General features: G+C 49.2%; 7 protein-coding genes across 7 annotated transcripts; 3 read left to right on the top strand and 4 right to left on the bottom strand.

Annotated features, from left to right (window-relative positions):
* Window positions 1-4,462: 4,462 nt before the first annotated feature.
* On the top strand, window positions 4,463-6,448 carry BDV59DRAFT_186383 (ankyrin repeat-containing domain protein). Its single transcript, XM_073691017.1, has one exon. It carries the CDS (start codon window positions 4,583-4,585, stop codon window positions 6,116-6,118), a length of 1,536 nt encoding a protein of 511 aa, XP_073544298.1. The 5' UTR covers window positions 4,463-4,582; the 3' UTR covers window positions 6,119-6,448.
* On the bottom strand, window positions 6,428-7,707 carry BDV59DRAFT_186381 (intradiol ring-cleavage dioxygenase). The gene is made up of 2 exons (XM_073691016.1): window positions 7,476-7,707; window positions 6,428-7,379 (listed from the first exon to the last, which is right to left on the bottom strand). Exons 1-2 carry the CDS (start codon window positions 7,698-7,700, stop codon window positions 6,519-6,521), a joined length of 1,086 nt encoding a protein of 361 aa, XP_073544297.1. The 5' UTR covers window positions 7,701-7,707; the 3' UTR covers window positions 6,428-6,518.
* Window positions 7,708-10,406: 2,699 nt separating this feature from the next.
* rad18 (E3 ubiquitin-protein ligase RAD18) lies at window positions 10,407-11,891 on the top strand. The gene is made up of 3 exons (XM_073686717.1): window positions 10,407-11,040; window positions 11,103-11,211; window positions 11,272-11,891. Exons 1-3 carry the CDS (start codon window positions 10,542-10,544, stop codon window positions 11,843-11,845), a joined length of 1,182 nt encoding a protein of 393 aa, XP_073544296.1. The 5' UTR covers window positions 10,407-10,541; the 3' UTR covers window positions 11,846-11,891.
* On the bottom strand, window positions 11,891-13,712 carry BDV59DRAFT_116959 (putative vacuolar sorting protein SNF7 family protein). Its single transcript, XM_073686718.1, has 5 exons — window positions 13,574-13,712; window positions 13,236-13,500; window positions 12,938-13,156; window positions 12,690-12,884; window positions 11,891-12,638 (listed from the first exon to the last, which is right to left on the bottom strand). The coding sequence occupies exons 1-5, from the start codon at window positions 13,618-13,620 to the stop codon at window positions 11,937-11,939; spliced, it is 1,428 nt and encodes a 475-aa protein (XP_073544295.1). The 5' UTR covers window positions 13,621-13,712; the 3' UTR covers window positions 11,891-11,936.
* Window positions 13,713-13,837: 125 nt separating this feature from the next.
* BDV59DRAFT_116940 (TRAPP III-specific subunit 85 family protein) lies at window positions 13,838-16,477 on the bottom strand. Its single transcript, XM_073686716.1, has 2 exons — window positions 15,135-16,477; window positions 13,838-15,072 (listed from the first exon to the last, which is right to left on the bottom strand). Exons 1-2 carry the CDS (start codon window positions 16,210-16,212, stop codon window positions 13,919-13,921), a joined length of 2,232 nt encoding a protein of 743 aa, XP_073544294.1. The 5' UTR covers window positions 16,213-16,477; the 3' UTR covers window positions 13,838-13,918.
* A 530-nt stretch (window positions 16,478-17,007) lies between these two features.
* BDV59DRAFT_195638 (tRNA adenylyltransferase) lies at window positions 17,008-20,948 on the top strand (the record flags this gene model as incomplete). Its single annotated transcript, XM_073692606.1, has 7 exons — window positions 17,008-17,785; window positions 17,839-18,381; window positions 18,443-18,639; window positions 19,025-19,168; window positions 19,223-19,351; window positions 19,451-19,873; window positions 19,941-20,948. The coding sequence occupies 7 exons, from the start codon at window positions 17,008-17,010 to the stop codon at window positions 20,946-20,948; spliced, it is 3,222 nt and encodes a 1,073-aa protein (XP_073544293.1).
* Window positions 20,949-21,024: 76 nt separating this feature from the next.
* Window positions 21,025-24,264, bottom strand: BDV59DRAFT_116930 (phosphatidylinositol-3,5-bisphosphate 5-phosphatase). The gene has a single exon (XM_073686715.1). The coding sequence runs from the start codon at window positions 24,141-24,143 to the stop codon at window positions 21,102-21,104; it is 3,042 nt and encodes a 1,013-aa protein (XP_073544292.1). The 5' UTR covers window positions 24,144-24,264; the 3' UTR covers window positions 21,025-21,101.
* Between the last annotated feature and the right edge of the window lie 401 nt (window positions 24,265-24,665).

Genomic DNA, 24,665 nt, shown 5'->3' with positions numbered 1-24,665 from the left:
CTGTTCGTTAGGCGCTCGACCCTGTTGCTAGCTAGCGAGTACTTGCTCGCTTGATGCGGCATATTACTTGTCTTTCGGGTAGAGGAATCTTTGTCTTTGATACAAACTGCTTTGTACTGAAAATAGATGCCCGCCCACTAATCATAGGCCAGTGGTCACGCCGCTCGCCTAGCTTGTTGACCCACACTTTGTATGGTAGAAAGTCTCCACAGGGATAATTCCTAAATTGCTTATGAATTCGGAGGTTTTCGTCTCTTAGATTGACCAACAATAAACACCGGATTTTATAGCATTTGAGCTCCCAGCAAGTTGAACACATTCATGCTGCCTTGCCCAAGTAGGCCTATGTGGTAAAACCAAACTTGGTGCTCTCCAATAATTAACAGCAACGTTTACTTTTATGAACTCTTTCGTTCGCCTTATAATGTAAGAGTGTAGGTTGATAATGCGGCAGGGTCTTGAAATTCTTTCTCTGCTACGCGCGATATCCGCCGATGATCTCCATTTTACATAGTGACGGGGCCCATACTAGAACCAACTACCTCCACCCTTGCATCTTCTCAGTAATCTCGCGTACGCAGTATATCGTCAGAGCGGTAAACTCTATCATTTTCGATCCAGTAATCCTAGCGTTTCCGCGGGACGCAATACAGTATCTCAACGAGTTTTCTGTACGTTTTAATCAGATAGCTCGAAAACTATAGTGCCTCGCCATTCTAGTAGCCTCTTCCTCGTGTAGCCAATCTGGAGACAAATGGATCTCTCTGTTGATCAAGGTCTGTGCACTGGCAACTAAGGTGGGTTCGCAGTGGAGCTGAGCGCCCTGTCGATCGAAATGCCTACTAAGCCGACGTAAGAACATTTCTCCCAAGGGAGACTAATACTTACATGCGCACAATTCCGGGGTATTATAACTTACTCTACGACCCAATCGTTTTGGAAGAGTCATCTGACAGTCTAATACTATGATAAATGATCGAGATACAAGACATAAGTGCGGCCAAGACAATCAAATTTATGCGAGAAGCCCCGCTTGGAGAGGGCAAGTTCTGCAAGGACGATACTGCGTAGATTCTAGATCTTTGGTTACTGCCAATTTAGATGGCTGGGACCTATAAGTGTTAAGATATTCCAATTTAGTACGTGAAAAGTAGTCCCCACTGAGGCAGGCGCAAGCGTCTCATGTCAAGTTCTCCGCGACAAGCGCAGGAAATAGTAAGTGCTATGCATATGTTTCGATTTGTTGAACTCAAAAAACGGTTCCATTTCATCCTTTTCCCATGTTGGACGCTTTCCTGATAGTCTTTTCACTGTTGTCTACCGGTTCATAATTTACTTGTTTTTCTTTCATGACTTAGTGCAAAGAGCTGTTGATATCAAAAACTCAAACACTCATCACCTGTCAAAATGGCCGCAACCATTCTCGACTTCTTCGACGCATATGTCTTGCGTGGCCGAGCTCCAGACACACATGGTCTGTCCGACCGACAGGATCGCATCTCGGAAGACAGCCTATGTATACCACTGCGGCCAGGAGGCAAGCTTTATAACCTAATACAGAAGGTCCATTGCCTGCATTGCAGAGACCGCCAAGAGTCGGATTTGGGTGCACGAAATATTTTGCAGGCGGTTCACATATGGCACGAGCTTGACAACTGGGAGCAAGAGGAAGAGCCAGACCCAGATCATTACAGGGTATATAATTCTTATAAATCTGCAATATTTATATGGATATACTTTATCCTATATCCGGGTGATATTGACGGATGGAAGGCACGACAGGCTCTGCAGAATATTCTAACCAACGCCGCAAGAGTTGAGTCCGAAGAACTCCTACCATTTCTTGCTATTCCGCTATTCTTCGGTGGGTTATCTGCCCTTGATCCCGAAGATCAGAGTGCGTTAGATGGCCAATATGAGCGTGTTATGCGATATACTGAACAAAAGAAGTTGGAGGAGTGGTGGCGTATCGTGCAACGGCAGTGGATGGAATACAATGATGGAATTAGGTCAAACTGGGATTGGGTGAGATAATGCAAATAGAGTTAACAGCCCTATCGGTGGTGTTCTTCTTCACAAAACAAACAAATAAAAATTGCTCTTCTAGGTCTTCTTCTGGAAAGAATTCTAGCGCCCATCATAATGCAGAGCACATAATTTACTTGCAGACCAATTTCTGCTGGATAGACGGCCTGCTTTTCTGATATAGAACTCTGCTAGTTTTATTACCGGTAGAACTTGAGGTACCTTTTCGACCTACGGAGGCATCTGCAGAGGCTAGTGGTTCTTTCGGGCCTACGTCCGTATCTAATATTATAATGAATAATGGTTATCAAAGCTGCCCCTGAAACTACTATATAAACTGCCTACATTTGACATCTAGAAGCGACGATTTATAAAATCCATTTCTTAATTATTTGGAAGCTACTTTTAAATTTATCTACGGTGTTTTTACTAATCTATCTCTGCTTTCTATATTCTCTACTATAGGTTTTCCTGCTGTCTATATTTCCTTTCTTACCCGTAGCAAACGCTATAATAGCGCTTTAGAGAGGCTTTCAAACAATTAATCTTACAAAAAATAAATAAATAGTCGGTTCTGCTCTGAAAGATTAGATCTAATATAATATTTATATATATATTTCCAAGAGTACATAGATTGCTGTCTTCTTATTTTGGTAAGCGGTGACTGATTAGAAAAGACAGGATCGGCGGTAGATGATCACTACTTCATATGGCACAAAATTGGTCTGCAACTAAATTATGCGGTCTGTCTTCCAAGTTCTGATGGACCCAGAATTTAATGCCGCTTGTGGAATCCAGGAGTCCGACTGTCCCGTTAATGACACAATGTCCAAAAGATAGGCCGACTACTAGTGGGAACAAAGCCAAACCATATTGCCTACGCAGTATTCACTAGAATGATAGAAGAAGATTGCCTAATGAAGCCCTCACCTACTAGTAAACGCTATGGCGTTGCGCTTTGGTTTCGAAATCGGAAGGTCGGAGCATCCCTCAAGACGCCGTCCATGCTTAGCGCCGAGACTAGTTCGAATATTTCATCCAATGCTAACAGCATAATAGTATGAAAGGCCCATATTCCCCGCACCAGATTGCGACAGAGCCTCTGACATCAGCAGAACATGTGGATGGTAATCTGCTGTACCATGGTCTTGGCTATCGCTTCCGTTCGTAGCACAATGCATGCCGGAGAGAATGTTTCATACGTTATATGAATGCACCAAGATTGATGGTAGATCTGTGCGCTTTTAATTGTTAGGTGCCTTGGTCGGATGTCAGGTCCAGACCAAAGCGTCACTACGGATATACTCGCTCGGATGGTAATCGTGGGGAGGGGTTTTAACCAATACCAAGACATGTGACGCTCGGTTAGTAGGAACGGGAAACTTTTCCGGGTTTCTGGACAAATAGAACCCTCCCTCCCAGAGGTAGATTTCTCAAGAACACCCTAAGGCGTCGTCGAAGCCCATCCTACTCCAGGAAAAAGATATCACGTTTCTCCAGCAGCCCGGCGTTGCTGCTCAACGAAATTGCAGGTGCTGTCTTCGTCCCACTTCCCTGTTATAGACAAAACCGATAGGCATGACTAGCGGAACTCTCCTCGAGCTAGTGACAGTTTCTAGGCTTGGATGGTGTGTCGATATAGGATTACCCCAGGCCCTAGATAGCAGGGTGGCGTTGCGCTAGGCAGGCATGAAAGGCATTCCGATCCCGTTGTCGGTAAAGTTACATCGTAAAGACGGGCCAAGAGAAGACACTAACTGGTCTAAGACAGAAGCAATGCATTCGCCTCTCCAGCAACCAATAAGATATTTTTATCTGTCAACATCATAGCGTCGGTTCCGGTTGTTGGCGCTCAGAGACTTCCCGACAAGAGGCCTCAAGGCAGCATCATCTCGGCATCCTTGCCTTTATTATCCAGGGGTCAAGGGAGGGGAAAGTTAATCTTATCTCATGGCTAACTGTTCCTGGTGGCGTTTCATGGCAACTTCTCTATTAGATTTAACGTCTGGCGTTTTTGTATGTTCATAGATGTCGTTAAAAGGGCGATATATGATAGTCAACGTGATATACAGCAACGAGCGCCCTGCGTAGATCATATCGTAGTGCGTTCTCCAGACTCCACGCCACGTCATAAAGTTGCAGTGCATATCAAGACATGATATGACGTTCGCTTCCCTCCGAAGAGCATAAAATATCAGGGTTGATAAGACGATTGACCTTTCAACGAGCGCCTCCCCGCATTTCACGAGATGCCCGGGGCAGGAATTGGTCGAACTTGGGGAAAAATTGGGGCAATCGCCCCGTAATGATCATGCAAGTGGAATATAGCATAGCCGTGATGGCCCACCTGCCAAGGATCCATCACATTCCCCCCTCTTCGCCAGATAGCCCCACTTAATCACCCCATGGTCGTGCTTGGGACTCGCATCGAGGGTTTAAAAAGTCTCCAGACGGTCCTCACCTCCTACGTATTTTCAGGAGCATATTAAGCCAAAGCAAGCCGTGACATGAGCGTAGTCAGAACATCGATCCATGCGGACTTCGACGACATACTGAAATGTCATTCCTCGCGCTTCCATCAGAGGTTGTCCTCGACATAGCAGACGCCGTCATCCCTCTCCGCGACATCAACGCCCTTAGTCAGACCAACCGCAAACTGCACCGATTACTAGACCCATATCTATATCAGCAAGCCCTCACGCGAAACGACGGTGAAATATTCATTGCTTCCCTAGAACGGGACTCCCACGGTTTGGCCCGCCGACTAATCCGAGAGGCATCACGCGTGAATTTCTCATGGACGGCGTTCAGAGCGCGGCAGAAAAAATACGAAAATTACAAGACTCTGCGTGCTTTGGAAGCCAAAGAGCAGAATCATGACATTAACCAGGACGGCCCCTTCAATGGGTATGAATTACTATCCACAGCTATCGACTTTCGAGACAGGACATGTGTCGAGGTCTTGCTGGGTTGGAAGGGCGACGAGCTTGCATCGAATGCAACCTCCAGAGGTCATGATTATGTCTTGAGGGCAGCCGGTTGCGGATACATTGAGATCCTGCAACTGCTCATTGAGCGAGGTTTCCCTCTTGACTGCGTTGTCCACAACTGGAGTCCATTATTTGCTGCCGTTTATAATGGGAGGGTTTCTGCAGTGAAACTTCTCCTGGAGGCCGGAGCATCGGTTCATCAAAGAGACAAGAAAATGGGCTGGACCCCTCTCGCGTGGGCACTTGATCCCGGGGCTATGAATCGTGATAAGCAGTGTCATTGCTGTCGATTCAATTATTTTTACCGGCCCGATGGCCAGGAAGAGATGGTTAATTTGTTATTGAAGCACGGAAGTGATGCAAATTTCTGCGACAGAGACGGCACAACTTTGCTGCAACTAGCAAATAATACGTACTCCGGGACAGTGGTGAGACCTCTTCTAGAGGCCGGTGCCGATTTGGCTTCTCAACAAGAAGACGTGCGCCACACTGTGTTTTTACACGCCTGTTCAGATAAAGACCAGGACTTGGTTGGTTACCTTCTTGACAGGCATCGGGACCATATTCTGTCTGTTCAGTCCCATCATTGGAAGGGACGTCCTTACGGGGTCTATTCTCCTGGGCTTAGGCATGGAGTCGTCTCTGGTGACTACGAATTGGTAAAGACAATGCTGGAGTGGAGAGCAGACCCCGATATTGTCGACGAGAGAGGGGATACCCCGCTCATGCTGGCCATGCGTTCCACTACGGCCGATGTGGCACGTATTGTTCGGATACTTGTCAGGCATGGAGCAGACCCGAATGCGGTAAACAAGGACTTTGAAACACCGCTTCAACTTGCCATGGTGAACAGAAACCGATCCTTGGTAAAAATCCTTCTCGACAGCGGTATTGATATGAGCAAATACAACGACCCGATAACGACCGTGAAGATATTGCATACTGCAATTATCACTGGTCACGGAGCAATTGCGGAGCTACTTCTTAAGCGGGATCCGCTTCCTACAACACCGGCACTAAAGCTAGAGTCTCCCATGACGGTCTGGCCAAGCAACCGCGCCCTGTACGACATAGGATCCAAAGATGGAGGCATTGCTACCTGAAAGAAGCGCTGAGCCTCATCCAAAAAGAAGATAATATCTTTCTTGCACCATTGTCATTGACGAAACATACTGGTAATGCGCCAGGCCTGTCCATTCCAGTCTGTATAGGTTCTACACGGCTGATAATAAGGCGATAAAAGGCCCTCCTACCTGGCTCAGAGGATATGTCTCGGCACAGATGCCTCCATCCTTCCCGGTCTCAATGCCCAATGATCGTTTACAAGCCAGATTTGTTGGTAAGGGTGCACATCAAATTACAGTGTTTTACAAGAGTAGTCATACACGAACGCACATATAGTCCCCAAATCCATTCAATGTAAAATACCTAACTAACTACATATCGTCTTGTTGACACCACATCCACCCGTAACCATGCCATCAGTGCTGAACCACCTAAAACTTATGAGGGAGGTCCACCAGATGAGAGACCACCCGACGGCTTCGAACCAGAGGGGGATCCACCAGAGGGCATTGCACCACCGCCATTCACACTGTCGCCGGAGTGGCCAGACACCGCGACACTACCGCTTGAGGTCCACTCATAACTGTAAGCTGGGGAGTACGTGGCCGACTGGTTGACGGCGATCGTTACCCAGCCGAGAAGACCATCTGAGAGATCATCACCCAGATAAACGTAGTTTATAACAGGATCAGAAGTAGTACCCGCAGTCTCATCAGAAAACACTCGGTCTTCATCGTTCGTCGTCAGTGTGACATCGTTTGTGTTATATGGCGAGGTAGCCTCGACAGCGTTAATCAGATCCTGGTCCCAGAAAAGTTGCCCAATGTGTGGAACAGTACCACCACTAAGGGTGTTGTTCGCCAGAACAGTAGCATTCAGATGTGCCACAACGTGATGATGGGTAGTCCGACCAGAATAGTGTCCAGGGAACAGGGTCTTGAAGGTCACAACACCATCGTCATCGGTAGCCCCGACTCCCCGAAGGAATGTGGTCTTCATATTATTTTGATCGTTGGAATTGCCGTTCCCCATTGCAACTAGCCCAGAGTATACCCCTGTAGCATTACAGTTCCATATATCTGCAAAGAGCTTGGGGATGGGCTCGCATGTTTCAACATCGACAAACTGAAATTCCAAGGTCACGGGCACACCGGGTTGGTCCTCCAGCACATCAGTACGCAAATACTCGCCCTTGACAAAATAAGGACCAGTTTCACCCTCGGGGTTCAATGTGCAGGTGTTGCTGGTACCGAATATTTCCGACTCAGGCGTATCGAGCGTATAGCCGGCCGAAGAAAGGTGAGTGGTATTTAGCACATCTTCAGTGTCGCGGGCTGCAAGCTTGCGATGCAAGTTGGCTAATTCAGCTCGACGAACTAATGCGCGGGCATTCAGTCCACTCTCCTCAAACTTCACGGCACATTTCTCAAGTCCGCGACGCATGTTCGCCTTGTAGGCCAGGAGGTCGCGCGTGGCATGTTTCTCTTGTTGTCCTGGGTGTGCTCGCACAAAGGCAGAGCAACCCAAAAGGAACATGGAAGCAATAATGTTGGGGCGCATTTGAATATCGGTGCAAGCAGAATATGGAAGTAATAAAGTATCCTGGTTGTGAATAGACATTTTTGGGTGGGGGGAAGGGAATGGAGTATAAATAGACTGCTTCTCGCTCGTTAGTCCACTAGATCTAGACCTCTATATCTAGCTCATTTTGCCTGAGCCTAGGTACTTCCACCTTGTATTAGCTTAATCACTCCTCGAACCATTTGTCCAATGGCACAATCAATCCTAAGCACGGCACCCTCCGGCAGGACATGTAAAGAACAACTACATCGTCTATCATTGGTGCATTATTGGCATCACAAGCATCTTTTCCACTGCAGGACTCCAGTCCGGTGTTTCAAAGTAGATAAGCCGGGGTGCCGGGAGGACAACAAGGAAAGAGCCGTGCCATAGTCGTAACGGCATGACGAGTCCATCCATCACATCTAGAAGATCAGCCATTCCTCCGAGTCCTTGGCTGTGCTTAGATGCCTTGGCATAATTTCACCTGAGTAAAAGCAGGCTTCTGAGAGGTCTGCCAGTGCGGAGGTCGGCTTTAATGAACGCTAAGTCATGAGCGGCGTAGTAGCGTCTGCCCTAAAGTGGGGTATGTATACGTTTGCTCTCAGCCCCGAAGACCATGAATGCCGACACATGCAGCCTCTCGAACAAAATTGTTGCAGATATATGGAATGTACGGTCGACCTGGAGTAATCAAAGCCACTTGGCTGGGAGTAATTTGTCTTCGTTGTAAATTATCCACGAAACGTCTCTTGGGTCTCTACTGGCCACTAACAGCAATATTCCCTGTGGCTACGGTAGACAGTCCGAATCGTCCTTAGAGCTAGTTCTGGATGTAAATTGGCTTAGCCCCGTCACATAATACTGTTTCTCATGGGGGCTACGGCGGGGAACAGGCCAGCAACCTTACTATCAAAAAGATCCTACATGATGCTCCTTGCCTACGTATATACCACAAACATTTATTAAGCTGGAGATGCCCATATGCCATGCACAACAGCCACTGGGGACAATTTCTGTCATGGGTACATCATGTGAATGGCCTAGTATGTTCCCGAATGCGATACAGCCAATCATCCAGCTCCTGCAGAACAGACGTGAAATTTAAGCAAACAAACAGCCCAAGACATCCTCAAAAATCCCGACGGTATATGGCAGTTCCGAGGCACATGTGAGGCCCCTGTGGCTTCTACCTCACTAAATAGTAACTAACGCGGCGTACATATGCTGTTTACGCAACGTACGCTACGACATTACTCTGCACGGAGAAGATGGTTACTCTTAACCCAAGTCCAGAACAACGATGTTTAGTGTACATCTTCTATAGATGACAATTGTAGTATCATTATCTATCATTTTCTGTGGCATCTAAGTGAGAATACTGTGGATATAGGGCCAAAAAAAAAAAAAGCTTCTGGCCACTTACACTTACTGCAGTCTCTCGTTGCCTCCCTGCTTTCTTCAACGTCTAGGACATGAATTACCCGGTTCCATAGCCTTCAAGAGGTTTTAGTAGGGCCTCTCTGGAGACAAGTTGGTCCTCTACGCTGAACTCCATGCGAGAGAACGAGCCCGTGGACATCATAGTTCATTAGTATCAAAAAGCGCAATATAACTAGATTCTCAGTCGGTTATGGCTGTCAATCAGGTCTCCCTTTTCTACATACCATGCTGCAACTCAGTTGAGTATAAAAGGTTATCGTGTGGATGTAATTATTGTTGTTTACGCAGCTTCATAAGGGCGTGTGGTATCTTAGCCGGGTACATCAGGACCTCAACTTTTTCCGATCCTGTGGACGTCAGGCTGACAAAAGACCGGCATATAGCAATTCATGGTATTAAATATGGGCCTTTAGAAGGCGGTTAAAATTGATTTAACGTGATACATATGAGTAGGAATATCCCGGGTCTTATCGCAAGCATTGTTCGCGTTACAAGCCATTTCTTGAACCCTTACGGGACCTTCCAAAGGTGTCAAGGATCATACCTAGAGTGATTATTTTGTCCCTGAGGCAAAAAAGCCAGCCATAGCAGGATATTTGTTGGTACGGGGAAGTTAGGTAACACTCATTTTTCCTGCGTCGTCTTCTTATATTTTTCCTCGATAATTATGCATGCGATCAACAATCATCGGTACCATCAAGCAAGACAGACAATACGTCAAGCCTTGCAATAATGGGTAAATCGAATAGGCTCAAACGGACCCAGGTCTATCATCATCACTACATATCACTTTCGGAGAGTAAAGGGCCAAGATCCAATTTCGCGCTTGGATTCCCCTTATGAACTCATTAAATAGATGTCTACTCCCTCGTGCATTGAACTAAAGTACACGGTTCTGCACTTTAGCTCAACGATCTTCATGGGCCTCCATATTAGAGGTCGATGAGCTGAGAGCCGGTTCTCGAGGCGAGGGCCCACTGGCCTCGAAGCGAAGGATCCCCCTAACCACCACGTTTATTGCTACTCTATGGCAAAAGCAATCTCGCTACCGTCTGGACTCTCTGTCATTGACTACATTGGGTTGAACATGCCTTCGTCTCGACCTCAATCAGCGACGATCTCGGGACTTTAAGATCCTGCTTCCCCACTCTCATCCAGCTTAAGCATTTTCGAGCCAAAGACACAATTAATTGAAACAATCTTATCCATGTCTCAAAAACATGCTTCTACAAACATACTCTCTGGAGTAGCAATTGATACTTGCAGCTTACCCAGTAGGGCAATGTAGAAGGGTGTAAGCGGTGTGACGCGGCAGAATGAATGATCGCCATCACGTCCGACACGAAAAGAAGAGCACTGTGAGATCATCCTCTCAGCCTTCTTTCCTCTTCCCTTGTTCGCCTCTCCTAAAACCACCTTATACACGACCAGGGGTGGAATCCCTCCCGTACACTTCCAATGGAGCCGTCATTCGACCTCCCGGATTCCACCGACTGGCTCGACACGCCGCTGTCGCTCCTCACGCCTCTCGAGTCCGCTCTCCGTTGCCAGGTCTGCAAGGACTTCTTCGACAACCCAGTCATCACTTCGTGCAGCCATACATTCTGTTCCCTGTGTATCCGAAGGTGTCTGAGCTCGGAAGGCAAATGTCCGGCGTGCAGGAGCTCTGACCAGGAACTGAAACTGCGGCGGAACTGGGCAGTGCAGGAACTTGTCGACGCGTTCCAAAACGCGAGACCAAGCGTATTGGGTCTCGCCAAGCAAGCAACAGCGGAGAAGCGGAGTGGTGAGGGGCCCGTGTCGAAGAAGCGGAAGGTTGGTGATGGCCTCGGTGAAAGTACCGACGAGTTAGAGGGCAGGCGGACGCGCTCGCAAAGTAGAGGCATAACGCGAACACAGTCCGAGACGACCGGGGTGGAGATTGTCGAGGACAGTCAAGATGAAGAATATCTTCCTGGTATGAAATCCCGCAATGTATGTCCTTTGTGCCATTTGGGATCAGGGCTGACTGAAGAAAAGACGATGGGTTGGTCTCATGTCCGATCTGTAATCGAAGAATGAGAAACGAAGCTGTATTCCAGCATTTGGACCACTGTAACGGAGTTCCCCCGAAGCCGGTCAACTTTGGGTAAGATACAACTTGTTCTTCGTGCCGCTATTTAATCTAATCTAATAACTCTGTCTACAGATCTTTGCAGCCTATACAACCACAACCCGCCAAACCACGAGATCGGCTTCCGGCTATCAACTATTCCATTCTCAAAGATACAGTTCTGCGGAAGAAAATGACGGAGTTGGGTATACCAAACTGGGGTCCACGGATCCTCCTTCAGAGGAGACACACGGAGTGGATGAATTTGTGGAATGCTAACTGCGATTCGAAGAACCCAAAGTCTAAGAGAGAACTGCTGCAAGAACTCAGTATCTGGGAGCGGACTCAGGGAGGAAACGCGGCCCCTTCCGCCGAATCCTCTAATGGCGTCATGCGCAAAGACTTCGACGCGTCGGCATGGTCAGCAAGCCATGATAATGATTTTAAGAAGTTGATCGCCAATGCCCGTAAAAGGAGCGATGCATTAGTCCGCACGACAATACCCCAGACATCTGCCGAGGCCAGCGAATCCCAGGAGGCCCCTCAATCCAGCACGCCACTCGAAGCAGTAGATGAAGCCCAGCCCAATGGGGTCTCCACGATAGACCTGACAGGGGTAGAACCTGTCCAGGCTGGAGTCGCGACGTCTCGCCCACCGAGTCAAGGCTAGGTTCGGCGCTTCTTGGTCATGATTGCATCCATAGGCCCGTTTCCGGACAGCAGTTTTGGCCCTGGTCAAACAACTGACGGTCAACTTGCGATCACTGCGCGGCGGCCCCGGAGCCTTCCTCTACCGACATCCGTGACAGCTTCCCAATACTGTCCTGTAAGGCAGCATCCACTACTTGCTCCGAGGCTGCTGCGCGTGCCTCCTCCTTGGCTTTCTGTTCCTGACTGTCTAGCTCGGCCAACTTCTTGCGGGTCTCCTCCGCTTCGGCTTCCTCCTGGGCACGTCGTTCGTTGCTCTCGAGCTCCTGGAGCTCATCGTCGATTTCAGTCTCATCAATCTGAGGACCAGCCTCATTCATGATGTTTCCTATCTCGTCCACCTTCGACATCTCGTCTCGCAATTCGTCCACCACGTCCTCGACCTTGGCAGCACCACCAACTTGGGTGTTTAGCCCGCGGAGGACACCCGTGCTCGCTTCCATAACTTGCACGAATTCCACTTGGTCCGCTGCTTGCTCAATCTTCGAATAAACTTGTTCAAGTTGCGCCAGCGTATCCAGCCTCTGTTGGAGATTGTGTTCCGCCAACTTCTTCGAGCGAACCGCTGAAAGGGCCGAGATCCGGTTCTTGTTATGCAGTGCAAGCTTCGCCGTCGAATTCAGCTCCGAGATCTTTTTCTCCAGCCCATGCACTTGCTTCTCCATCGTTGACATGAGTGATTTGATAGAGGCGACGGTGGTATCTTGCTGGGTGATTTCTTTGGGGGCATCATTTGAGGGCCTGAACCTGATTGTCTGTCTTGTAATTAGCTCTAGTACATACGACGCAACGGAACATATACACACCTTGCCATCGTAAGCGATGGCGCCGCTCTCGCGGGAAAGATATAGCAATAAAATATCAACATCAGCGTCGGACATTTCATTCTGTCCATCGAATACTGCCGCGAACGTATTGACGAAGCTCTCTCTCGAGTAGATGAGATCCGTTCTGGAGGGCTTGTGCCCCATAGCCTTCTTCACGATCCGGTCCGCAGCTTCCTGTGGCAGATGAGCAAACCAACACACGAAACCCCGGGGACAGACCAACATACCAAAAGATTACCCACCAACACCAGCTCCTGCGCCTGCAATCCAGATGTATCGGACCCAAACCCAACGGCGCCCTTCAACTGCTTCATCCCCCAGCTCATGACATTCCACGGGCTCAAAACGCTCGGGTCGATCAGATTCCACTGCGGCTTCCGTAGACTGCCAGGTGTCGTCCGAAACACCTGCACCGGAACCATACTGCGACTGCGAATCGCTTCATCCTACGCCGCAACAGACGCGATCAGCAATCAAACACGCGAGGCTAGGATCACACAGCGACGGTACGATGGGGGAACCTACAAACACAGCTCCAAGCGCGACTGGTCGTCCCCACTCCGGGGTTTCGAGGTCGCGCAGTAACGTCTGGTCGGCATGCAGGACGAGATGGTCAGTTTTTCGGTGGTGGGGGGCCGAAGTGGTGCTGGAACCGCCGTGGGAGGCGATGTGGCCGGCGCGTGCGGCCTTTGTCAGGGCCTGTTCCCATGCTGCGACATTGACGGCGTATCCGTCTGGATTGGTTCTGCGGTGGATGGAGAAGTCGGAGTAGAGAGATGGGAGGCGGTTCCTGTGAGCGGACTTCGTTGAGACTCTGCTAGCTGCAAATATATAAATGGGCAACGAGACGGTGAAGGGCGTACTTTCTGAACGCTTCCAGAGAGAGAATAAAATCGAGAAGTTCGTTCATTGTGGGATCACCGCCAAAGACGTTCTCTCCCTGTTCTATATGTAGGAGTTTGTATCCTGTCTATCAGTGAATTGGAGAGGAGATGGGACGGGGTGTCAACAATGAAGATCGTCAGCGGTTGCTGAGCACCACTCTTATCGATACGGAGGATCACGTGAGGTACTTCGGCCTAGGCCGTGGAGCAGAAGCTTAGGGGCCCCTACAAGAAACAAGTTTGACACACTATACAGAAGAGAAATGGATTCCTCGAGTCTATTAGATATAGTAAGATCCTATACGCCAAATGAAGTTCGAACCCCTAAGCTCGTTCAAAATCGTCATTCGCAGGGTTATTATCGTCTCCCGTCACTTGGCCCGGGTTGAGACCGCCAGAATCCAAGGGATTAGCGATGAGAGACCGACGGTTCTTGCGCTTGTCTAATTGCTCGCTTGTTTCATCGGTCTCCATGGTACCAGCTGTAACCGTTTCATCGCTCGTGTCCAACCCTCGAGCTCCAAGATACTCCACCTTCACGGCATGTCGTAAGTTGTCAATGAAGGTCTGCACGTCAGGCATCATGAATACGCCGTCATTGTCGAGTACATCAGCATAGAGACGCTCTGCCTCCTCTAGACTCGCTGAAGCGAGCGCAGGCTTTCCGAGTCGCAGCCATAGGTCAGCAGCAAGCACAGACCACATCCCTGCTTTCCGACGACGAGCGCCCCATCGTACACCAGGGATCGGGTTTCGGGATGCATAGCACGCGGATATTCTCTCGCTGAACAGGCCCTGGCCAATTGGTCCGACTAGTCCTAGGTCCATGGCCCGCATGGCCCACCGCGTCGCGCTCTCAATGGCCGAGCCTCCCCGAGATTTGAGTAGCTCCAACGCCAGAGTCAAACAGCGGAGACCATTGGGGGCATCAGAGCATCGTGTAAGGTAGGAGTAACAGGCAGTATCGATCATCTGGTCCACACCCTCAAGTTTCGTTTTCGCTGGCATGGCAAGTGGGTTTAACAGCATGCTAACCGCGCACATTTCATGAACCGCGGCGTGGTACCTCCATGCTTTGTCATTTGCGTAGTCCGACCTAAGGAGCTCATATGTGGAGGCGGACAGTTTCCAATCACGTAGCATGAAAGCAAAATCGGCCATCTTCCGCAAGAGAGCTTCCGGCGAGTCTGGTTTGTAGAAGCCTTGAGTGCCGTCGTAATTGCCGCTAACTCCACCCCCAGACCCAAGGCTGGATCGAGAGCTAGAGCCAAAACCGGCCCATCGGCGTGACATGGACATAAACCGACCACTAATACCACGCCTCCGTGACGCGACTTGGTCGTTCCAGACCGCCACACGGTTTTCCATATACGGGATGACTGACTGAGCGACTAACTCGCGTATGAAAGCCTTGATGGCCATGACATCGGATTCGAACAAATAGGGCAACCCATCAGTATCAAGATCCACGAGGGGCTCTGATTTGAGTTAGGACGGTGACACAGGGATCGTATGTTAATACCAAATTGGTCAAACGTACCTGTTGTACTTGATAACCGTTCAGCGGGGGACAGCCATTCGCACTCCGGCACCTGCACACTGTCGTCATCCGTGACGACGCACTGGTTACTGCGCAGGCGCAAAAGATGACAATGTAATCCGAAATGACGTTTCATTTGGTCGTAGAGCTTGGTAGACTCCGTGATATCATCTTGATCTTCATCATGGACGAGTACATAGTAACGGAGATATTCGGGGTGTATCCATTCCGGTAGGCGTCGGTCTCCACTGCTGGTATCCGCGTAGAGCTGTCGAAGGGACTCGAGCGGCGTTGTGTTGCGGGAACTGATGGCAATGATACTGGCGACAGGGTGACGGAAAGTCTCGTGAGGCGTCGCAGACGCTATAGAGAAAAGGTGACGCAGGTAGTCCTTATATAACGGAGAGGTGGTTGGAGACCTGAGGAGATCGTTAGGCCGAAATGAGCCGCTCAGCGGGTCATTCCCCGAATCCAGTTGCTTTTCTAACACATCCTCCACCTGTGCCAGAGGGGAGATCCGCGCAACGTTGGAGTCGTACAAGCTCCCGGAGCTCCCCCCTAAATCGACAAACCGAACGCCAAAATCCTCCCACGGACGACTTGATCCCACGCTATCCCGAATCACAACCTTTCCCGGCACATTTTCACCAAACGGACGGATCAGTTCCCAAAATCCACCCTTGAACCCCTTTTGACGAACCAGATCATCCGTATCCACAGACGCATAGACTCCCACTACAGGGGAGAAAGACCGAACAATCAAGGAGCGTATATCCTCCGCAGCATCCAGTCGTCCTTCAATCGGGGAGCCCAGGGACGATCGGGCCAATTGGGGTGTCGACGACCGTAAGGATCGTGCCTGGGGAGATGCGGATCTGATGGGGAGTTCCGCAGTGGTGGCGGACAGAGGAGGGGTCGGCGAGGACCCGACAGTAGGCTCCACCAGTTCCGTATCTATAGACGCCGACGAGGAGTTGCGACGATCGTCTGGGTATCTCGTCTTGGATGCGACACGCGGAACGCCGGGCGAGAAGGACGGCGGGGGTCTGACCGGGGTGGCATCTCCGGGCGATGTCATGGACACCACGTAGCTTCCGATGCGGGACTAACTGGAGTGGCAGAAACTAAAGGGCCCATGGACTGGAATGAGCGGACAGAAAGGACAGACAGACGGGGCAAGAAGGGAGTGTGGTGAGAAATAAGTACTGAGTCGACAACGGAGGAGAAGCGGAAGAGGAAGAAAGTCGAGGATGTTGTTCGGATGACGGAGGAGGAAACCAAGTCAGACGCCGCGGCAGAACTGCCGAACGCGATGCGAGGGAGAGATTAGTGTCAGCTGCTGGCCGGAGATTATTCAACCGAAAATTGGTAGAAACCTCCGGATGACAGCATGAGGACGACAATTCGAGAGCCTCATCCCTTGGGAGGAATCGAGTATCCCTCGTGAATCTCCCTGTGGTGTTCGACGCTGTTGTTCACCTATCTCGAAGGCGGTGAAGCAATGCTGCCCATGACTCCATAGCAGTCTCTCTTCGCAGTCTTACAATCTCCCCGCTTCCCATCTCACTCTCTCTGACTCACTCTCTCGCTCTTGGAATGGCTGCAGTCAATGTCCCTGTCGAATCCCCTTCGCTTCGTCTCTGACCCATCCCCGTTTCGCGCCCTCTTCCGATCGCTTCATGTGTCCGCCGCACCAAGAACCATCTCTAGAAGCACCCCACTGACTAGTCCGCTATTCTCGCCGCAAGCTCTTCGTCCCCGGTCTCCGTACAATTACTATCTCATGAGCTATAGGTCCTCTTCTGCAGAACGAGCAACTAAGAGGAGGCGTCTCTCACCTAGCCATTCGCCGCACGACAGCGTTCCAACCACCATGACTATCCACTTGACCCCAATCGAAAACACTCTGCGCAGTCTTCTCCTGGACGTCGCTGAATACATTCGGGAACAGGAGATTGCTGCGGGTCGGAGAGATGAGGATATTCAGCCAACAGTCTTGCGATTTACCGGAGGGTGGGTGCGGGACAAGCTGCTCGGAGTAGGCAGCCAGGATATCGACGTCGCTATTAACACCATGACGGGATATCAGTTCGGAATGCGACTTAAGGAGTATCTGGATAACCCGAAGAATCTTGAGAAATACCGAACCAACCATAACGGCGAAATGAGTGAGGCAATCGTCAGCCTCCACAAAATCGAAGCGAACCCCGAGAAGTCGAAGCACCTAGAAACGGTGACTACGAAGATCTTCGGCCTTGATATCGACTTGGTCAACTTGCGGAAGGAAACGTATACGGACGACAGTCGTAACCCGCAGATGGAGTTCGGTACTGCCGAGGAGGATGCCATGCGCCGGGATGCGACTATCAACGCACTGTTCTACAACCTGAACGAATCCAAGGTCGAGGACTTGACAGGGAGAGGTTTCGATGACATGAGAGATCGCATTATCCGAACCCCACTGGAGCCCTACCAGACTTTCAAGGATGACCCGCTGCGAGTCCTCCGGTTGATCCGTTTCGCGAGTCGACTGGGCTATCGCATTGATGAGGAGACAGAGAATGCCATGCAGAACAGCGACATCAGCGTAGCCCTCAAACTCAAAATCAGTCGGGAACGCGTAGGTACCGAACTGGAGAAGATGCTTCGAGGTTGGCCTCTCCCAATTTTCGCCTCTTGTTATTTCATTGACTAAACCCAATAGGTCCTGACCCCCGGGGTGCACTCCATTTTATTGATCGCCTCGGGCTGTACCCAACAATTTTCACGAACTACCAAGATGACGTGTGTTGTGAGACGGCATCTTGGTCTCTTGCATACAATGCTATGGAACGGCTGCTTCATGATGATACGAGTGCGATTGAACTTGCTCGCACTCGACTTATTTGTGATAGCTCAGAGCCGTACTACGCCTGGGTCATCACTGCACTTGCGCCCTGGTCTAATGTTCCTACTCGCATTTTAGAGGGCCCGAAAGCGAAGCCTCTCCCACCACGCTCTGCCGAAGTGGCCCGGGATAGCTTGCGCTCGGATAACAAAACCATCACTGTTCTAGGCGATGCCTCTAAAAACTGGGAAGCAATAATTAGTGTCAAGTCTTCCCTTTTGCAAGGGACTATGAAAGGCACTGCGGCCGAAATCAGACAGCGGATTGGGCTGTGCCTTCGAGCATGGAAGAAGGACTGGAGGCTCTGTATTATCTTATCTATCCTACAGGAAATCATGCAAGGTGGAGAATTTGCGCAAGGTGTGTTTGTATTCAACCCATGCCGTGTAGCTCCTGGAAAACTGACCTCTCGTTCCACCAGTGATTGATGAGTATAACAAGTTCCTTTCTTACATTGTCGACAACGACTTGCAGGATGTTTGCACGATGAAGCCTATCGTAAATGGTGGCGAAATCATGAAGAGCATGGGCGTCCGCAACGGTCCATGGATGGGGAAAGCCATGGAGGAAGTGATTCAGTGGCAGCTTCTACACCCCGATATCACAGAAAAACAGAAAGTGTTGGACCATTTGGCGCAGATGAAGGGAGAGTTTGGTCTATCATAACACCGGTTTTGTACATGCAAGAGCATATGCGCCAGAATCCCCAATAACATACTATGAATCAGTCACCGCTGGAATGGTAGGTAAGGTGTGGAAAACGACGTAAATAAACAACATGAGCTTATGGATGCTTTTGATATGACAAGCTTATACCAATTATCGTCGGAAATACGGGAGGCGATGTAGACCACCCTAGCAATAATGCTGACTAACGACCAGAAACATCAATTGCCATCATCTCCGTTTTGACTCTAGAGCACAACTCTTGGTGTTGACTATTATATTCCTCGGTGTCTTATTTGGACCCGTATGGTCCCTCAATACAATGGAAGAGCTCCAGGAAATTGCGCGAGATGCTCTTAAACGCCGCAATGCAACAACTGTTTCCATTGCGGATTCACGACTGAGCTCGATTTCAGTCCCCACTGGATTAGATCAATTATGGGAGTACATATCACTTCGAGAAAATGGTAGTAACATGGAGGTACGTATGCCTTACTAGATAATTACCCAAATCACTATTGCTAACTTTGGATAGACCTGTGAACACCTGCTTGTCACGAGGGATTTTATAAGGCTCCGCGGGCCCGAGCCTTTGTCTGACAGCGAGGAAGTTGCTGTAAACCATCTATATGAATGGGCTAGCGGCGTGGCTTTACCTTCCTCGGTATTTTCCACAGTAGTAGACAAGTCCTCGAAAGGTAGGCACTTGCAGCTTCCAGTTCTCAATACAGTATATTGATAGTTTTTCAAAGAAAAGAGTCAGCTTATGCGGGATGAGCAACTCAAATCGAATCTGTCCTTGTCCGTCATTTTCATATTGGTGGACTTGGCTCCTTTAAAGGATGTAGCCAATGCGTCCGATGTCGTCCTTGCTCTCGCAAGCTTTACATCAGAAAACGACCCGTGGACCACACCGGAGAGCTGCTCATCATCAACCCAGCTGCTGAACACATTCAACACGACTCCTTCTTTCTGGACGAGCATTGAAAAGATACTCAAAGATACGATCCGTCCGATCTTCGGAAAAACCAGAAACCCAGCCGTTACTGCAGCGGGACGCAAGAACTTCCATCCCGTTCCATTAGCTCGTTTTGATACCAGCATTTTAGATCCAGAGTCAAAGCCCTGGAAGGTCTCGGATGTTTATGCCACCACAGTTCTTTCGTGGATTATCAGACAGTATCGGGTATGTGTTCTATATTGACTCCTTTTAAAAACTCTTATCACTAACGTGGCTCATGAATGATCAATAGCCCGAATACAAAAGCTCCCTGGAGGCTCACACCCCCCTTCTTGTACCCTCAATATTGGCCTTAATAGACGACGACAATACGGCTTTTAAGACACGCGGCTGCAGTATACTCCTCGACCTTCTCACTCCAATTAGAGAAAGCAACTCCGACATACTACAACGCACAAACCTCTCCTCCGTCTTCGAAGACGCCATCAGACCGTGTCTTCTCTCTCTTCCTACCATCACCCCCGAAGACGAAGCAATCAATCTCCTTAGCGCGGCCTATCCCGCGCTACTCTCCCTTCTCAAACTCAACTTTCTAAATACCTCGGAACGATCTTCAACATCCCTACAAGAAGCGAAGCAAATATACATAGCCGGTTTGACGAAGACGCTCCGCGAGAATTTGATCTCCTCGTTCCACCACATCAGCTCAACCAGCACGACATCTTCGTCCCCCATTGCCTCATTCCCCTACCCGCGTCTGTCCACGCTGCTCCTCGAACACATCACAGCTGTCATCCTTGAACTTGGAATCCACACCACCAAGTATCTCCAGGACCTCATTCCGCTCGTACACACGACGTTATCCAACCCATTTGGTCCTGCATACCCACCCCTTCTGTTCGCGTCTATAAGTGTAACCAGAGCCGTGATACTCAATGCGCATCCACGTCTATGGCGCTGGAGGGGGGAAGTTATTGGCGCCTTATGTTCATGCTTTCTCAATATTGTCGACGAGGGGGAGGAGGTAGCTGTCCGAGAGAAGCAGCCAGGATCGTCCGAGTCGGCAACGGTCCATGATACGATGGGTCGATTAATGAAGGAGTTAAAGGGAGCTTTCTACTTGCTGAGGTTTGCTCTTGAGAACCCTCTCCAGGCTGATGGCGAGGCGGGACAACTCGACGCGAAGGACAACATCACGAAAGAGGTGGATGAGTTGGTGGCAGCAGACGACACTTTGAAAGATCTTCTTATGGCTGACGTGGATACAAATGACGGTAGTTATTTTGGTATTGGCTCGTAATAATGATAAAGCATTCTGTATGTAGGTATATTCATTATTGTCGTGATGTGAAGCAAATAAACCTGGTGCAAAATGTACAGATAAGCCAGTGGGGCTCAATGACACTATCATTCATGGCCTAATTATCACCAGCATGTGACGAAAGTTCTCAATTTACACCTCAGCACGCTGCTTGAAAAGACTTTTCCCTCTCAGCCACTGCCGATAACGCTTATATCGCTTCATCTCATAGTCCTCTGACACTACGGTAAGACCAGCATCTGAGACATTCAAGAACTCCGCGTAGTCTGCCAAATTCTCCTCTGCATTGTTTTCCAATGCCACCTCCTCGATGTTGCATTTGTTTGCATACTCTAATAGGTCAAGATTTGATGCATGCTCCCGGAGCGAGGTGGCAGTCAGCTCATCTTCAGAAGTTATGACCAGAGGAACCTTGAGAGGGTGATTGATATAGCGTTCGTATTCCTCTGCCTCAGTTGTGGTGACTGAAGGGTCAAGTGAGTCCTTCACAAGCTGCCCTAGAGTCCATTGCGCAATCTGGGCCTTGCTGGGGGTCGAAGCTTCGCCCGGGGTCTGCATAGACTGGAACGACATGAGAGATGAGGAAATACCAAATGTGGGTTCCTTCATGATCCCAGTTGGGGGCTGTTTAAGCTTAGTGTCCTTTTCAGCCCGGGGTCGAGAGGTGGTGACTGTTGTATTCATCTCGGGTTCCTGGATTTTAACACTCCTTTGCGGAGGCCGGTCTCTCTGCACATGATCATGTGCGTTTCGGGGCACAAATGGGCTGGGGTTATATTGCTCCCCTGGTGCCTGACGGATGGAAGGGTAACGGCCAGTCGAATTCATTTTGAATGGGAAGGTTTTCGATAAGCTCGAGAGAAATAGTGGTCGGTAATATTCAAACCAGTAGTCGTCGTACTGAGACAGAGGTTGGTTGGAAACACAAACCGGTGGAGGCAGCTCCTTTTCTTTCAAGTTTTCAGGCGTGTACCAACGTATGTAATTGGGACGCTTCATTTTCGACCACGACCTTGGGTCTGCATGGTGCAAATAATAATCAGTGGATAGGTCCCACAACATTGGTTGACCTTGTGCAAAGATGTAATTCCCCAGAAATAAGTTGTAGGCTTCTTGACGTTGGGCGTCGAGGAAAGAGTTGTTGTAGTACCGTTTGAAACTTTCCACCATATCTCGGGAATGGCTACTCCATTGATTAATCTTGCGATATGTGGCCATGGTGTTTACTAGATGCGAGCCTCCGTATTGGATTGCAATGGTATCACCATGATCATGCCACAGGTCGGTGAATAAGTTGATGGCATCTGTATCGTATTCCACTGATGTCCCATCGATTATACCAAGAGCATGAAGTTGGTATCCCAGCGCCCGCTTACCAATCACAAATTGTGCTGCATTTGTGCGATCAAGGCAGTCGATACAGTTAGTCCTGGCAATACCATTCTGCAATTGCAAACCTGACTCAGCGTTGCGCCCATTCTTGAAGAAGCCAGTTTCGGGGATTATCTCGCCTGCAATTTGTTCAAGTGTACCGATGACATCCTGGTCACGACTTTTTGCCGCGCGGCTCATATCCCAAGGCTTGTAGATAATTTTCTTGTCCTCCGGTAGGAACTGGTTGAGATAATTTATGGCATTGGTATATTCCTTCAGAAGCTTCGATTCACGTGGTGTCCTCTCTCTTGATTTGATCAAGTTGAGGACATATATAGGAGCTCCATATCGCTCGAACAAATTATCGAAGTGCAAAGCTGCTGCAGAATAAAAGGGGTCTACCAGGTTTAACTGTATGTCTGGCTTCGGAGACACGCCCGAGTTCTCTTGCGTCCAATAGAGAGGAATACTCCCGCGATGTTGCACATATGATGTATATAGAGGATTGGAATAAAGGTCCGGGCCAGCCGCATGGAACGAAGTAGTTGCCATTTCTGAAACAATTTGTTCTGTCTCCACATCATTGGCTACATAGCCAAGATCATTGGCGCCTCTCTTCAGGAAACGTGCACCTGCGAAAAATCGGGAGCGTCGAGCAATTATCGTAATGTATACGCAGCGGCCATATATAGGCATCTTTGCTTGCTCCACATATCCATGAATTATGGGTAGGCACCATTCCCAGGGCTTTTTCAATGTTGTTATGGCGGGACCTAGCAGGTGGTTGTTCCAGATGAACATCGTGTTGTAGTCTTGCTCAAGTAGTCTCGGATGTCCATCTTGGTGCGCCTTGCGTTCGCGTGAAACATTATGCTGCAGAGTGCGAGTGATATCGTAGGAATAGCTGAAATAGAACGATCGTGTTAAGTCGAGGTTATTCAGAATGGCGATATACCGGGCTTCCTCGGGGTTCTTCTCCTGTTTATTCCTTGAAGTGGTTGAAGTCGTCAAGGATATGAGTTCTGTACCGTCAATCTGATAGACAAAATGGCCACCAAGCATCGCTACTTGACTCCGTTTTGTCACAAGCAGCATGTAATATGCGCCGGTGAGCCGAATGAATCCCAGCAAAGCCCATGCACTGCACCGAAGCTTCAGTCCACCGGAGCTCTTATTTCCATCGTCAATTGTGTCCAGCAATTGATTCATTTCTCTCTTGTTGTACACCGTATCGTCGTCTGCAACACTCAAATCCTCCGTTTCGGACGTTCGGTCTATCTTCAAAATCCTGAACCGCGTCTCAGATATGTTTATACCGATAACGTAGAACCGAGTTGCTGTTTCGTACACAGAGAACTTGTGCATCCGATTTATGTTTTCCTCTCCATTGTCAAAATACATCGATCGACGCTTCTGGGCGGATGTGGGGGTCGATTCTCGCTCGAAAGACGTCGCGATTTGTGGCTCTTCATCTTCCTCCTCTCCTCCACTAACACTTATGGCCCGTGAAACTGATGGATTATAAGGAATAGGAGCGAGTGGAGACAGGACTCGTGAAGGTGGGATAGAGGTGTCTTCTTGAGACGACTTCCGGGAGGGCACACCCGCGTTTTCCTCCGGCGCCTTGATACTCGAGGGGGAGGTAAAAGCCGGTTCCCTTTCATCGGACTGGAGATCATTCGAAATTACTGATGTGTCTTCAGCCATCGACGAGGGTTTGGGAGTGTGATCGTCGAGTGAAGCAGCTCCGTCCAAGTCGGTGGAATCGCGCGGGCGCGACATTTCGTCAAGACTCTCCATAGCTGGGAAAGTCAGACATGGAATATGCTAATCAAGGACAGGGTCTGCCAGCAGAACCTATTAGATCACCACGGAAAGCGATCATGGTTGAGCTGATGCATCAAGGTCCACGATATGAAAGAAATCATATCTGGGGTAAGCTGTTGCTGCCTTACCGGCCGCACCTGACTCTGCTTGATCCTCAGGCAGAAAATATGACGTAATCGGTGAGAGGTAAATAGCTTCTTTTCCAACAACGCAGTCTATAAGGGGTTATTTCAATAAAATGGACTCTTTAATCCATAGATATCACTTTGATTTTTTTTTCTAGCGTGCTGCAATGCCTTAGGACCCGGACTCCACGCAACTAACTCCAGTCTCCGCAGTTGTAATTCGCACTGTAGAGAGAGCATAGTGCAGTTCGAGAAATGGACTAGCCCTTGAGATTAAAATACAATACAATCGCTCATTCTGATAGAGTTATATATAACTAAAGCATAGACCGAAGCCTCCTGGCTTAATAGCTGATGAACCCATATATAC

The sequence above is a fragment of the Aspergillus ambiguus genome (genome assembly GCF_047715705.1).
Source record: "Aspergillus ambiguus strain CBS 117.58 unplaced genomic scaffold BDV59scaffold_41, whole genome shotgun sequence".
Lineage (NCBI taxonomy): Eukaryota > Fungi > Ascomycota > Eurotiomycetes > Eurotiales > Aspergillaceae > Aspergillus > Aspergillus ambiguus.
This window is presented reverse-complemented; position numbering and strand designations above follow the sequence as displayed.

Coding starts and splice junctions, on each gene's coding strand:
- BDV59DRAFT_116940 (XM_073686716.1), bottom strand. CDS start 16,212: ATGACATCGCCCGGAGATGCCACCCCGGTCAGACCCCCGCCGTCCTTC. Junction 15,073..15,134: donor ACGGTTATCAAGTACAACAG/GTACGTTTGACC, acceptor AACTCAAATCAG/AGCCCCTCGTGGATCTTGAT.
- BDV59DRAFT_116959 (XM_073686718.1), bottom strand. CDS start 13,620: ATGAACGAACTTCTCGATTTTATTCTCTCTCTGGAAGCGTTCAGAAA. Junction 13,501..13,573: donor TCTCTGGAAGCGTTCAGAAA/GTACGCCCTTCA, acceptor GTCCGCTCACAG/GAACCGCCTCCCATCTCTCT. Junction 12,885..12,937: donor TGTTGGTGGGTAATCTTTTG/GTATGTTGGTCT, acceptor CATCTGCCACAG/GAAGCTGCGGACCGGATCGT.
- rad18 (XM_073686717.1), top strand. CDS start 10,542: ATGGAGCCGTCATTCGACCTCCCGGATTCCACCGACTGGCTCGACACG. Junction 11,041..11,102: donor AGATGAAGAATATCTTCCTG/GTATGAAATCCC, acceptor ACTGAAGAAAAG/ACGATGGGTTGGTCTCATGT. Junction 11,212..11,271: donor CCGAAGCCGGTCAACTTTGG/GTAAGATACAAC, acceptor CTCTGTCTACAG/ATCTTTGCAGCCTATACAAC.
- BDV59DRAFT_186381 (XM_073691016.1), bottom strand. CDS start 7,700: ATGTCTATTCACAACCAGGATACTTTATTACTTCCATATTCTGCTTGC. Junction 7,380..7,475: donor TGAAGTTTGAGGAGAGTGGA/CTGAATGCCCGC, acceptor AATACCACTCAC/CTTTCTTCGGCCGGCTATAC.
- BDV59DRAFT_116930 (XM_073686715.1), bottom strand. CDS start 24,143: ATGGAGAGTCTTGACGAAATGTCGCGCCCGCGCGATTCCACCGACTTG.
- BDV59DRAFT_186383 (XM_073691017.1), top strand. CDS start 4,583: ATGTCATTCCTCGCGCTTCCATCAGAGGTTGTCCTCGACATAGCAGAC.